Genomic DNA, 14,276 nt, shown 5'->3' with positions numbered 1-14,276 from the left:
TAATGGCATTTCAGACTGCCCCATCAGAAATGACCTACAGGACAGAAATGCACATGTTGTTGTGGGAACACACCAATGCCACACTAGAAGTTTGACAATAATTAATGGAGGCAAGACAGGGAGCACTCCATTTCTTGGCACAATCAGCTGCTCTTGGGGCGTGGCTTTAAGAAAGTGTTTATTACTGAGAAATGCACCCTTCCCCCCTAGTTCCATTGTGTTCAGTTTTCTCCATTGTTATCTCTTTTTTCCTTTTAAGAGGATGGAAGTTTAGTGATATAAAAATAGCTCTTAAAAAAATGAAAACTATCTGCTAGATGGGAACTGAGTCTATTTCCTTTCGTGTGGAAATGTGCACTGCTCTTGGTTCTCGGTGTAGCATGAAGACCGTGAGCTTTGGAATCCTTACCGGCCACAAAGGGACTAGCCATATGGATTACTCCATCTCTCTAAACCAGCGTGTTCTCATCCATAAAATGGTAATTATTATTCAGTGTTACTGTGAGGATTAAATGCAATAACAGTTATTAACCACATAACAGAGGTTAACATAGTAGGTCTATCAGTGGCCACCAAGAATTTTTAAATCTTGGGGGCTTTGCAGTTGTTTTGTTTTGTTTTGTTTTTGTGTTGTTTTTTTTTTAATATATTTGAGAGAGAGAGAGCGAGGAGGGAAGGGACAGAGAGATGGAGACAAAATCTGAAGCAGGCTGTAGGCTATGAGCTGTCAGCACAGAGCCTGATGCGGGGCTTGAACTCATAAACCTCGAGATCATTACCTGAGCCGAAGTCGGACACTAAACCAACTGAGCCACCCAGGTGCCCCTAAGGGGGCTTTGCAGTTTTAATGACCAATGTGTTTCACTGTATAGCTCTGTGAGGTCATTAATATTTCTTAAAATTAGTTTCCTGTAGTCATTTCTTGACGTGCCCAAGTATTATGCCTGAAAACATTTTATAGCCCCTCTGTGAAGCACACAGAACACAAGACTTGAAAACTGGGATACTTGAGTTTTAGTCTTGATCCTTACTCTCCCTTGTATCATGCCACCATCCTTTAACCTCACCATGTCTTGTTTATTACTCTTTTGGTTTAGAAGGAGTTTAACAAGTGCCACCAAAGATGAGTGAGCTTCCACTGAGTGAAATGTGGGAAAGCGTTGGAGAAACGGAAAGGTGGTAGAATAATTTTTACTATATGGTAGTTAGCTGAGTTTGAATTAGCAGCTATAGAGCAGTAATAATATTTATTTAGTTTTCTTTTTTTTAATGTTTATTTTTGAGAGTGGGGGAAGAAGGGGGTGGGACAGAGGACTGGAAGCAGGTCTGTGCTGACAGTAGTGAGCCTGATGTGGGGTTTGAACTCAGAAACCAAGAGATCATGACCTGAGCCAAAGTCGGACGCTCAATTGACTGAGCCACCCAGGCGCCCCTATAGTAATAATATTTAAAATGTCTCTGTAAATCATGTTTCTCAGACTTGTTTTCTAATAAACTTTGAACTACAGAGTCCTCACTATTGCAGAAGCCCCAAGTGTTGAGATTTGGGTATTTTCATGTCCTTTCCCTTCTGTCAAGACACCAACCAGTCACAGTTTTCTCTACCACTTTTTCTTTTCATTCCAGTCCAGAATTTAATTTTGGGTGTCAAGATTAGAAGAGTGGTATTATCATCACTGTTTGGAGGCACATTTTCTTCTGGTTTTAAACTTGCCTTTCAAAAATTGAAGTATGTTAACTTTTCAACTTTTCAGGCTCTTAATGGGCAAGTTCTGTCTAGACCCTAAAAATTTGCTGCTGTCTCCAGAGAGGTGTGTTATACCTAAACACAGAGAGAGGGGAGAGTCCTCCCCCTTTTGTTTTAAGTAGAATTGTTGGGAGGAAGATACTTGAGGTGCCCTTTGCTGGTAACGAGACATTTTGTGTGTTTGAGAACGCTATAGTGATTAGATTACCATTTCATTTATGTAGCGGCCCTTTGAGATAATTACTGGTATTCTGATCAATTTATGGGTAAATAGTTGAGAAGTGAGGCTCTTATTTGCCAGAAAATGGGGAAATTGTAGCTTGAACATAGGTATTTCAACATTACAGTTATCTTCTACACTCAACTGTCCAACAAAAACCAGCAGAGGGCTGGTTTGCTCGTGTCTGATGATTTAAAAGAGAAGAGGCCATGAGCAGTAGGGAAATTTTAGGGAAAGGGAAACTCCACCCCCGCCTTGGTTTGATTTGGGGAGAATTGCAGAAAAGAGGGTTGGTTCCTGAAAGTTTTCCCTTTTTTTTTTTTTTTTTTTTTTCTTTTTCCTGGCTTTTGGAAGTTCATGAGGTTTGTATATTTTTTAACCATTTGAAGGAGTCTGACCATTTTACCTGAAGAGGTTTGTCTGAATTTTTTCTTCTAGTTCCTTCCTTTGTCTCATGCCCTGGTGTTTCCAATGGCTGGTGCTTTTCAGGGACTTAAGTTGCATCTGGGTCTCTAGTGAACCATCCATAGCTCATCTGGCATGGCCAGTCACATCCACATGGGGTCCCTGCGAGGTGGCATTAGACTTGATCAACCTGTTGGGAAGTGGACCCTTATCACCATTCTCCCTCACTCACGCTTTGTATATACATTCATGTGGAAAGGAGCACAGGTTCCACTGAGATTTTGTAGAGAGAGAATAGAGGCTTGGAAGGCCTTGTGTGTTTGCAATTGAGTTTTTCAAAATAAAGTCTGAAAGAACAGTGGTTATACCTGATGGAGCCTGGGAAGATACCAACAGCCCCCCAGTCTACTCCTTCCCCTTCTCTTTAGCTCCTTCCGATTCCATCCACGCTGTTTCTCTCACCCTCAGTTAGGAAATGACCTCTTCTGTCCCCTTTGAGGCACACTTGGGAGACTGTGTACTGCACTTAGTAGAATGGCCCTGTTCTCATTGCTCTGCAGGCCACTTTGGGATTGAAACAGCATGCATCAGCGGACCCAGGTCTTACTAGTCAGGTGCACAGTCATTGAAAAGAGATGAGAGGGAAAGGCCTCAGGACGCAAAAGGAAGTGTCAGTCTGAGGTGCTGCCTGTGCTAGAGGGGGTTGTGCTGGGAAATGGAAAGGAGGGGAGGGACAGAGCCAGGCGGTGGAGGCATGAGCTTGCTCTAGACCCCATAGAGCTGTCGACAGAGGCCCACAGAGAATTTCCTGTATGTGTGCCTTTGTCTTTTGTTTTACTTATTTAAAATGTTCACCTCCCCAGGGCCTCTTGGATTAGATATAACTGAGTAAAAAAAGAGACATTGAGGTATTCACATTAAACTACTCTCTCATTTTCTTTTCCTTTGTCCTTCTCAGGGGGTCACACCCTTTTTCTCAGCCCTTTGCGTCACTCTCACAAAACCGCCACTTGGAAATTCTCATTTGGTGGTGTATCCGCTTTTCATTTTGAGCCAGTCTTAGGAAACAGCCAAACCTGCAGGTAGCAAACCTACTTTTACATCTAAAGCAGTCAGAAAAATCATCGAGTGTTTTGCCCTGCATCTGCAGAAAACTGCATGGGTGGCAGCAGTAGCTCTGAAATCCTTGATGGAAATGGGGTTCCTTTCTCTCTAACCTTCCAGCTTCTTTGCTCATTTGTAATTGTGTCACTTGCATAATTAAACAAACCTCTGAAGAGTTATCACCATCCATTAAGTAAACTTCTCTCTCATAAGGATGTTAGGTAGATACTGTCCTTGTACTGAGTATACATGTTTTTAATGTTTTGGTTTGGGTAGAAGAGTGCTGCATGAGCAGGCATGTGTGAACTCTGGGCAGTAGCTCTGAGCTGAGCCTGTCTCTGCCCCATTACATGATCTGTTTCTATTTTCTGCTCTCCTGTTTCTAGCCTAAACCCACCAAGGGACGAATGCGTATCCATTGTCTGGAGAATGTGGACAAGGCCCTTCAGTTCCTGAAGGAGCAGAGAGTCCATCTTGAGAACATGGGGTCCCATGACATCGTGGATGGTAACCACCGGCTGACCCTCGGCCTCATCTGGACCATCATCCTGCGCTTCCAGGTAGGGGCTTGGCCCCCAAGGTTCTGCCTTCTCCCTGGCTAGGAGCATCCTTGTGGAAATGGCATCCCCAAGTCAGGTGTGCGGAGCGCTGGGTCCCATTCAGCCACCCGTAGGCACATCGCAGCTACCACATCCTCCCTCAGTCTTGCTAGCCCCTGAAAGTCTTGGTTCTCTTGTCAGATAAGGGAGTTTCTGGGCTACATCCCCACCCATCGTTTCACTGGTACCTCCTGTAAACGTCTGGTGTCTGCCATTAGTCTTTCAGGACCAAAGATAAGAAGGATGTGGTTGATGCTGGGATACTGGTAGTAGACTATCTGAACTTCACCAGATTGTAGCACGTGTCGTGGAATATATTCAGGAGAAGCTGTTTAGGATTATGATATGTGTGTGCACTCTATTTTCACTTTCTCTTTCTCCTTTGGATGTGAGGAAGCCATTTTCAGGGGGAATATGCAAAAACCTTATGCTTGTTTGAATCGATGACAATTCTTTGGGTTTGTTATACTCGAGGGGAAGGCTCTAAGTATAGATCTCTAAACCAAAAGGAACCTTCAAGGTCGTTCTGTCCAGTTTCTTTGTGAGGAAAAGGAGGAATCTTATCCAGGATTACAAAGCCAGTCAGGGCTGCAATGCATACTTCTGACCCTTTAGGAGAGAGCTCAGAATTTCAGCACTGTTGGAGCACCTCTGGCCTGATTACTGGTTCTTTCTCCAGGCAATGCTTCATGCTCTTGCTTTTCAATTAGAATTTGAAATGCAGGAAACACTTCTTAACCAAAGCGTCAGGTTGCTCTGCAAACAAATGTCCTAACAATCCTGTCTCCTGGGTGGCTGTGTTCTCTGTGCCTTTCCTTCCTGTTCCACCCCTTTGATATAAAGTCTGATTGATTTTTCTAGCTAAGTAAAAATCTCACCAAAAAAGGGCAAAGCCTGAAATCAAATTATAGCTCTCTTTGTATTCTTCCTAAAATTCTGAAGTCAGCAGGTAACCAGTTGTTTTCTTTCTCATTTCCACTGGGAGTGGGTTTGAGTTAGCAGTGTTCTGGGTGTGTATGTGGGAGGAGGAGGTGGGAGCAAAAAGAGCTATCCAAAGAAACTCCCTGAATGGTGGTTCCCAAGTCTGGCTGATCATCTGACTCCTTGGGAAAGCTTTTTACCAATTCAGATTCCCCTGTCCACACTCCCAACTATTCTATTTAGGTGGGTTTAAGGAGGAACCACTGTTGAAGAAGACATCATGAATGGAGTTAATTACAACAACCAAAGACTCTATTTTGCAAACAATTCTTATGTAGGTTTCTGTCATTTAGTTCCTGAATGACTTGAAAATGAATACCATTAAATTCACTAATAATAGCTCTCATTCTCAGGCCAACAGAGGTGATATTAACAGCACCCTCCTTGAACCTCACCTCAGTTTTGTAGAGTAAAATGTTCTATTTCTGTTGCCTTTGGCCTGTAGGAATCAGAGCGTGGAGGGGCATCCTGATGGTGGCCTCTCTTCACATCGGGTCATTGCCCACGTTGGTGAGCTGGCACACGCAGCCCTTTCCAGGATTCTCAGCATGAATGGGGTTAAGTCATCGATTAATTAGCTTCCTGACAGCTTGCCTTTTTCTGTAATTGAACTTGTAAATGCTGATAGATACTTTCTCTCTTTTTTTTTGAGGCAAGAAACTTAGGCTGATGATGTCACTGCATGGCCTGCAGTGTTAGTGTCTTACATGACCTAGCTTCCTCCACCAGGCTTATTGAATTATCACCCATTTCACAAATATGTATTGATTCTGCGTCAGCCAAGGCCCAGGTTGCTTTCTGCCTCCTCTGTGAAGTTTCCCCACGTTCTACAGAAATCTCTTTCTCCCAGTTTCTGAATATACAGCCTCATCTTACATTCCCTCTTTGTGTGTGTCTGTGTGTGTGTGGCCCCAGAACTCCCAGGACATGGCCTGGCCTGTCTGTGCATAGTAGGTATCCATTAAATACTAATGATAACACACAGGTTTTATTCTGTCCCTTTAAAAGAGAGTGAAGGATATTGTGAGAAACTGGAATGAAGGCCTCTGAGTTTGCCTTGTGTAGATAGGGAGCTGTCTTCATTGCAGAAGAGTAGACTGTTTCTAAATGAGCAAGTGTGGAAATAGACTCCCTTCTTCACCCCGAAGCATAAGGAGGTTGACAGGGGTTAGTGTGTGGGATTTCACCTGTCTGTCCTGATGAATCTGTGTCTTATCCCTTGAGTAATGTTGTTCTTTCACATTTACTTTGTGCATAAGAACTCAGGATCCTAATGATAACGTTTGGAGCTTATGCAGACTCACCTCACATACTTACCACAGTTAAAAAAGGATTTTTTTTTTAGAAGTATAATTATTTCAATTTGTAGGTGTTTTTCCTAGTTGAAAGTTTCTGACTTTTTCATCTCTTATTTATGTATTTTATCCTCCTCCTGTCTCTTTTCCAAAAAGAATGCTGGGGCACATCTCTAGATTAAATGGGAAGACCTTTAACAGGGACAAAGGCAAGGAAACTTGGAATGGTTAGAGCTAAAAGATGATGGAGGGCCTGCTAGGCCACCACCGTTTACCCCCACCCACCATCCCACATTGTAGTATCATAGGCAAGAACCTAAAGACAGAGGGTATATAGAGCATTTTTCTAAAATCACATAACTGGTAGATAGCCCCTAATCTAAAGAGCTATCATTTATGGATCTTCATTATGAAGTCAGCACTTGATATTCTTTCTTCATTTAAGTGCACAACAGTGCTGTGAGACAGCCACTGTTGCTGTTGCCATTCCTCAGATGAGAAGCTAAGGAACTTGCCCAGTGACACACAGTTGGTGGTGGAACCTAGTTTTAGACCTAGGCTGTCTGATGTTGGTGCCAGTAGACCAAGCTCTGTGTATGCTGTTGCATTTATGCTGCCAGTGAGCAACTTATGAATGCAGACTGTCTTGGTCCATTTGGACTGCTATCACAAAATACCACAAACACGGTAGCTTACAAACAATAGAAATTCATTTCCCGCAGTTCTGGAGGTGAAGTCTGAGATCAAGCCAGCATGGTCTGGTGAGGGCCCTGTTCTGGATCACAAACTTCTCCCTGTGTCCTAACATTGTGGAAGAAGCTAAGGACCTCTCTGGAGCCTTTCTTATAAGGCACTAATCCTGTTCACGAGGATCCCATCCTCATGACCTAGGCACCTCCCAAGGGCCCCATCTCCTAATACCATCACCTTTGGGAGTTAGGATTTCAGTGTAAGAATTTGCAGGAGTCATAGACATTCAGACCATAGCACAGACTACAGAAACACAGAGTGTAAATGTGTGCTTTCTCCAAGAATTTGGGTCACTTTTTAGGAAAAGGAATATAGGCTATCCTCTTCTATGAGTGACACACACCCTAGTGTGAAAAAATAATTGGTTATAAAAAACTGAACCAGGTATTTTTCTGGGATCTGACAAGGTTCAAGTTATTTACAGTGTGAACCACTGTGCTAGCTTGTAGTTGGAAAGATGGGCTACCTAGAGGTTAGAAGTGACTCCCAGTGGATAGTTCTGAGAAGTCATGCAGGTTAAGTAGTCTTCACTTCTTACCTCCATGCAAAGTAGAAAAGCTAGTTGGTGTTTCTGTTAGGTGAAGTGTGAAAAAGCAGTTTTCTTTGGCACAGTAAGTAAATCTGCAGGACTGGATTGTGATCTGAAGTTTACTCTTCATGTATAAGACCTGTTCTTCTCCAGCAGTCGTGGACAGCTTGACCATCTATTTGACTAATACTTCTTTGTAAATCTTAGATCCAGGATATCAGTGTAGAAACTGAAGACAACAAAGAGAAGAAATCTGCCAAGGATGCATTGCTGTTGTGGTGCCAGATGAAGACAGCTGGGTGAGTGTGAACTCACAGGGGATCAGGGGCCACTGTGCCCAGGACAAGGTTCCGCTGCAGTCATCACTCCTGAGGTGTTGACAAGTATCTCTTCCACTGCTTCCATCGAGAAATCTTATTGACTCGTAAGCAGTTGATAGCTGACATTTTAGCTAGCTCACAACATGGAAGGAGTTTTGATTTATATTCTGGACCTGTCATCTCTGTAGTCACTTTCCCTCTCTTTGTTAAAGACGCTCCAGAGAGCAGTATATCTTGAATTTTAAAATCCAGAAACCATGTTTAGGAAACACATCCATGATATTTTTAAAAAGCAATTGTGGGTTTTCTCCTCCCTTTAATTTTTGCTGCTGTTGGAGAGCTTTGTGCGATAAACTTAAGAGTAGTCCTTATACATTATCTCAGTTTTCCTTAGTGAAATTTTAGTGAAAATACTTTTAGAGCACTGCCCCTGTTGTGTTGCTCACTAAAATTGCTAGGGTTCATGATACTTAGCACCGATTTTGGTTTAACTGGAGTTTTTTGTCAGAACTACTTTGAGGACAGTTATAACTCTAATGGACATGATCAATTAACAGTAAGCATGGAGCCCATCAAGAGTATATGTCTAATAAGGGCATCAACTTAGTTATAAACCTTTAGTCAACCACAGATACAAAGTTAGTAATGTCCAGTATGGTACAGAATAGCTCAGTGATGAGGGGTAGGTCTCAAACGTAGGGAAGTTTTTCAGGGAGATACTTGGTTTATAAGACTTTATTCAAGTCAGTGATAATAAGCAAGAAAGCCAAGTGTCATGTGAATCCCAGCTGCTTCCTCTCCCCAAGTAGCGTGTGAATTCAGATCTCAGTGACTGCAGACTCCTGATATCTTTGCTGACAGTAGAAGGCCAGTGAAAGCAGAGAGGCCTCTAGGCATCTGGGTTGTGGTCATTTTTTCCTCTTTAAGTGTTGTTTTTAAATCTAGGACACAGTTCACAGTCTTTTGGCCAGTTGACTTACCAAGAAAGAAAAGCCATGTGGATGTGTATTTTTTTATTTTATAGCATGCTGAAGTTGAAACAGTGTTTGCTCTAATTGTCCTTTTGACATTTACTGCCTCAACATTTTTACAGTGCTTACAAACTTTTTCTTAAACACTGCATTTCATGAAATTGTAAATTTTATTTAGTAATTCTGTTGATTTTTCTCTTGTGCTTGGTCTCTGCTAGGTACCCGAACGTCAACATTCACAATTTCACCACCAGCTGGAGGGACGGCATGGCCTTCAATGCCCTGATACACAAACACCGGTAAGTCAGATCCTTAGGAATCATGCTAACAATTTGGGGGTAGAATGTTGACACTCTTCTGTTAGCAGATCTGGGTGACTTTTGATCCTCATATCCATTGCCTTAGATGTTGCACCACGGTGAGAATTCTGCATTCCATGTGAGGAAAATGTGAGAGAATATGTAAATTATCCCAAACAGACAAGTTTGCCCATTATCTATCTTCAGCTGTCTTAATAAACTTTGAAGTGTTTATTCAAAAATCAGATTTCATTGTTTGATGATTAAATAATATTATAGAGTATTACTGTAAGGGGTGATTTCTACGGCTTTTGGAGTAATGATCGCATCTCATTGGTCACGTGTTTTCAAGCCATAGTTTTTGTCATGTTCCACTGTTGTTCTGCATAGGCCTGACCTGATAGATTTCGACAAACTAAAGAAATCCAATGCACACTACAATCTGCAGAATGCGTTTAATCTGGCAGAGCAGCACCTTGGCCTCACTAAACTGTTGGATCCGGAAGGTACCGTGAGGGATGAAAGGTGGGATGGTATTGGGGGGCTTATATAAAATCTGCTTTCTGTCAATTTGTTTTATTTGTGTAGTGTGCTTTGGGAATTATTGAAGGAAGAGGAGCTTAATTTTGGGGTGGGAATTACTTGAGGATTTGTGCAAAGGATTCTGTTTAAAAAGGCCTTGAAAGATGAGTATGGTTTAAACATGATGGGAAGGGGAGGGCTTGCTAGGCAGAGGTGCTTGTGTGAGCAGAGGTATGGAACCAGGAACTAGGAAGGTGTGTTTGGGGACTAACAGTTCATTGGGAATGGTGTTTAGAATAATAATAGGAACTACCACTGGAAAGGTGGGTCAGGGCTCTACAGGCTAAAATTTTTAGAGGTTATTCAGCAGTCACTGGAAGTTCTTAGAAGCTGTGCTCAAGGAAGAGAACTGCCATAGACTCTCAGCAAATGTTTGTTGACTACTTTCATCCCAAGGTGGCAAGCAGCCATGGGGGATGAATGGGTGCAAGACTAGGGGTGGGGGCTGGGGAAGGTGCCTCCTAGGAGGCTGTTCAGTGTTTGCTGTGAGCAAGAACAACTTAGGTGAAGAAGGTGCATCAGGAAAGGGGAACATGTGAATGGAAGAAGTGTTAAGACTTAGTCCCTTCCTACGGCTGACCGTTTCTGCCTGAAACCACTGTCTCCAGTCTCAGTCCCTGCAGCAGGACCCCAGAGACTGACTGCAGGTGACTTGGAGTCGACTGGTGTGGGGCATTCCCTCAGGCCATAACTCCCTTAGTTCACACAGAATCCTAATTGTAGGATTTTAGCGTGAGCTGTCATAGGTACTTTTTCTTATTTTGAAAAGCATTTGAAACATAAGAGGATTTGTTTGTAGTGCTGGAGCTCTTTAGATCATGGCTCTCAGCTGTGAGCAAATATTACAGAGAAAGCTGTGAGTGAAAGTTTAAAGTTCTTATAAATATAGAACAGGAAGTTGAACTCCCCAAGGACAGATTGAGGTCATGAGGCTGCCAAGCAGGCTTGCTCTTTCCGATGCATCAGATTCCCTGATAAGTTCACTATACAGGAAGTGGAGATAAAATTATCTTTGTGCTAACCCATTAAATGATTTCTTAATATAAACAGAAAACTAAAATTCCTTGGGCTGTGATTAATCTTCCTTCTTAACCCCTACTTTAACTATGGGAAGACATTCTTCTTCAGCTGTAGCTCTTTGTGCTTTGCTAAATAACCTTTTTTTTCCTACCACTATGACAGATATTTTTTAAATAACTTGCTCATTCGTTAATCTTTCTAATCACTTCCCAGTATGGAAAAAGGGATTGATGTTTCCCAGATCACAAGACAAGGAGCTAAAAAAAGGCAGTTGATGTCACTTGTCCGGTTTGATCTTGATTATTAGTTGTTCTTAGCTATTGTTAGTTGTTGAGTGCCCCAGAGAGCATCAGCTAAGATAAGATTGCAGTTTAGTTACAAAACCACAAGGTTTTTGCCTGCTCACATCTTCCCAGTCATGTTGACATTTTGTGTTTATTGTATTGTGTACAGAACCAGCATTTTTTTTCTGGCCTTCATCCATTTCTCTCTCTTTGGGGCATACTTGAATGGGGCTGAGCCAGATGCAGAGTTGGCCACAGGGACTCTGGGGGGGAAACAGTAGCTGCTCTGCTGGCCCCCATTGCCATCAGCTGCTTCGGTGACACTGGCAGGGAGCTTTCCTGCCCTGTGCCCTAGTATTCTCATCTTAAAAGTAAGAGAAACAATCCTGCCTCACACATGGGCGCCAGAAAGATAGAAGGCACGTGTGTGAATGCATTTTGAAAAGCAGCCTGATTATCCTATGTGTTATTCATCCTATGTGTTCTCTTCTCCATCTGTCCTGAGTTTAATACTTCACTTGTATTGCCATACCTCAAACACTTGCCATCTTCATGCATTTATTCCCCCTCTTAGTGAATACTTTCTGACTACCCACTTTGTGCAAGACAACACACCAGGAATTTGAGAGGTGGAGCAGCACCAGGCTTACCAAGACACAGGGTTCCTACCCTTGGGGACTTAGTCTTGTGAAACAAAGAAAGTGTGTATGAGTACTGAATTATAATACCTGGCAGAGAATGGACTGTGTGTCCATGTAAACAGAGTCCTTAAGGGAACTTAGGAGAGAGACACTAATTCTGGCTGTAGCGATCAGAAATAACTGTGTTGGGGTGGTAACTTCAGGTGGAGCTGAAGGTTAGGAAGAAGGTGATGGCGTGGGGAAGGATGTCTTAGGCAAAGGGATATTGTGAGTAAAGGGAAGGAGTATTAGGAATTGTGGAATGTGTGTGTGGGGGGTTGTTGAATAGCCCCCTTATGCCTGAGAATAAATAGTAGGCTATAGAATTAGAAATGTCTAGAACAGTGGTTGGGTCTTATAGGGAGCCTGATAAATACTCGATGGATGGATGGAATGAAGGGAAGGAAAGTTATGGCAGAGGATTAAGGGGCTTAGACTTTATTTCTGTAAATTGTAGGGCACTTTTGAGTAATTTTGAGCTAGGAGAAAGAGTGTTCACAGCTATGCTTCTGGAAGATCAACCAGGTACAGTGTGTAAAGTGACTTGGGTGGTAGGGAAACCCAATGAGGAAGCTATTGCTTCATATCTGGTTATGTGACCATGAGAGTCTGAACCATAAATGACAGTAAAGATTCCATAAGTAGAATCATCTGGACTCAGATTTGGTGACTAACTGGATAACAGGTAACAACAAGGTAAAGATGTCCAAAGACTGAATGATTGGAAGAAATTCAGGTGGCATTGGCATAAATGAGGATTCAAGCAGCACAAACCCAGTTTGGGAGTAGAATTGGGCAGGGAGATGAACGTGGTATGCCTAGATAGTAGCCACATTGCTAAGAATTCTGACGTAATTCTTACTGTATTCTTCATTTTTCTCTAGTTGTTTTGTGTACATGTTGTTTTCTTCATGGCTTGGGATCCTGAAGAGAAAGGATCATGTCTCTTAAGACTTTTATGTCCTTATTGCAATAGTAGAAGGCATTCGTGAATATTCATATCATAAAAGAATCAGTGAGATGGTTTCATCCTCATTAGCCTTGTAATTACTGCACTGATGGCAGAACTCTAAGTATAAAAATTGGAGACACTGACCTGTGTCAGTATTAGACAGTCATTCTGGGTTGTTGCTGCTGCCTGGGTGGTAGCACTCTGAGCAGAGTACTGAGGAAATCTTCTCCGGGTTACAGATATCAGTGTGGACCACCCTGATGAGAAGTCCATTATCACTTATGTGGTGACTTATTACCACTACTTCTCTAAGATGAAGGCTTTGGCTGTTGAAGGAAAACGAATTGGAAAGGTGAGTTCACACCAATTTTATAAGTTGTGAGACATGATTAAAGCTCGTGTCTTAATGTACTGCCACCGAGCACCTTGTTCTCCTGTGCACTCATCAGTTCAGCCAGCAGCAGCTTGTGGTGGACACTTCTGGTGGCAGAGAAGTAGGCAGGAAGCCTCTTTGTCCCTAAGAGTAACAGGAGGTAGGAGTAGCTACAATGTTTAGGGAGGGATTTCAGGGGCATCTCAGACCCAGAGACAGCCCTCTCCTACACCCTATCAGAAGATTGGGTATTGGAAATCTGAGTCGGTTGATGTCATGGGTAGGAAATCCTATTTATTCAGTTGAAAAGGCCTCACTGTTATGCTTCTTAATTCTCATTTGGCTGATGTTCACCACCATATATTTCAGAACACCTCAGAAAATTCAAGGATATTCATGGGACAGGACCAAGCAAAATAGAGCCCTTTTCGTTTTTTCTAGGAATTTTGGAGCTTAGGCAACAGGAGTCATTCAGAATCTGAAACCCTTTGCCTGGGGGTTGGGAGGTTACAGAACCAATTACACTTGAGTTAAGCTGTCATTGCTCACAAATAATGGCTGCAGTCTGAGTGCCTATTAACAAATAGTTCCTCTAGTTTGAAATGCTTGGGCCAGAGTAGCAGAGAACTGTTTCAAAGCCAGTCCATTAAGTGTGCATGTGCTCATGTAGGGTTATAATCATGTTTTTCTTACTTGGCAACACGATCTTTCCCGTTTTTCTAACTCTTGTTTACAGGTGCTTGACAATGCTATTGAAACAGAAAAAATGATTGAAAAGTATGAGTCACTTGCCTCTGATCTTCTGGAGTGGATTGAACAAACCATCATTATATTGAACAATCGCAAATTTGCCAATTCTCTGGTTGGGGTTCAACAACAGCTTCAGGCTTTTAACACTTACCGCACTGTGGAGAAACCACCCAAGTAAGATGCAGATTGGAATGTGTTATAATTAGTGTGGAAAGAGAGATGATTGCAGCATGGACCCCTGCTTTCTGACTTGTGTGATCTCCTCACTTAATGAATGCCTGTCACCAGTGGCCTATCTTACTCCTTTTCATCTGACCCTGAGTGGCTGAACTTTATTACAAACCATGCCTTCTGTGAGCCCTTCCAGTGGATTGTGTCCCTGGTCTGATACATGTGATACATGAGAATCCTAAGA

General features: G+C 42.5%; 1 protein-coding gene across 5 annotated transcripts in view; it reads left to right on the top strand.

Moving 5' to 3' along the window:
- SPTBN1 (spectrin beta, non-erythrocytic 1) overlaps window positions 1-14,276 on the top strand; it is a 199,342-nt gene that overhangs the window by 132,316 nt on the left and 52,750 nt on the right. For all 5 annotated transcript variants that reach the window (XM_078444476.2, XM_078444477.2, XM_078444478.2 and 2 more), the window contains 6 exons: window positions 3,863-4,036; window positions 7,838-7,929; window positions 9,140-9,220; window positions 9,611-9,726; window positions 12,978-13,090; window positions 13,848-14,035. In XM_078444476.2, the coding sequence (XP_078300602.1) occupies window positions 3,863-4,036; window positions 7,838-7,929; window positions 9,140-9,220; window positions 9,611-9,726; window positions 12,978-13,090; window positions 13,848-14,035 (764 nt within the window). The remainder of the gene's footprint in view (window positions 1-3,862; window positions 4,037-7,837; window positions 7,930-9,139; window positions 9,221-9,610; window positions 9,727-12,977; window positions 13,091-13,847; window positions 14,036-14,276) is intronic.

Source organism: Panthera onca, chromosome A3, assembly GCF_046562875.1.
Source record: "Panthera onca isolate mPanOnc1 chromosome A3, mPanOnc1 haplotype 2, whole genome shotgun sequence".
In the NCBI taxonomy this organism is placed as follows: Eukaryota; Metazoa; Chordata; class Mammalia; order Carnivora; family Felidae; genus Panthera; species Panthera onca.
The sequence above is the reverse complement of the archived record's forward strand: the minus strand, read 5'-3'. Positions and strand labels throughout refer to the sequence as shown.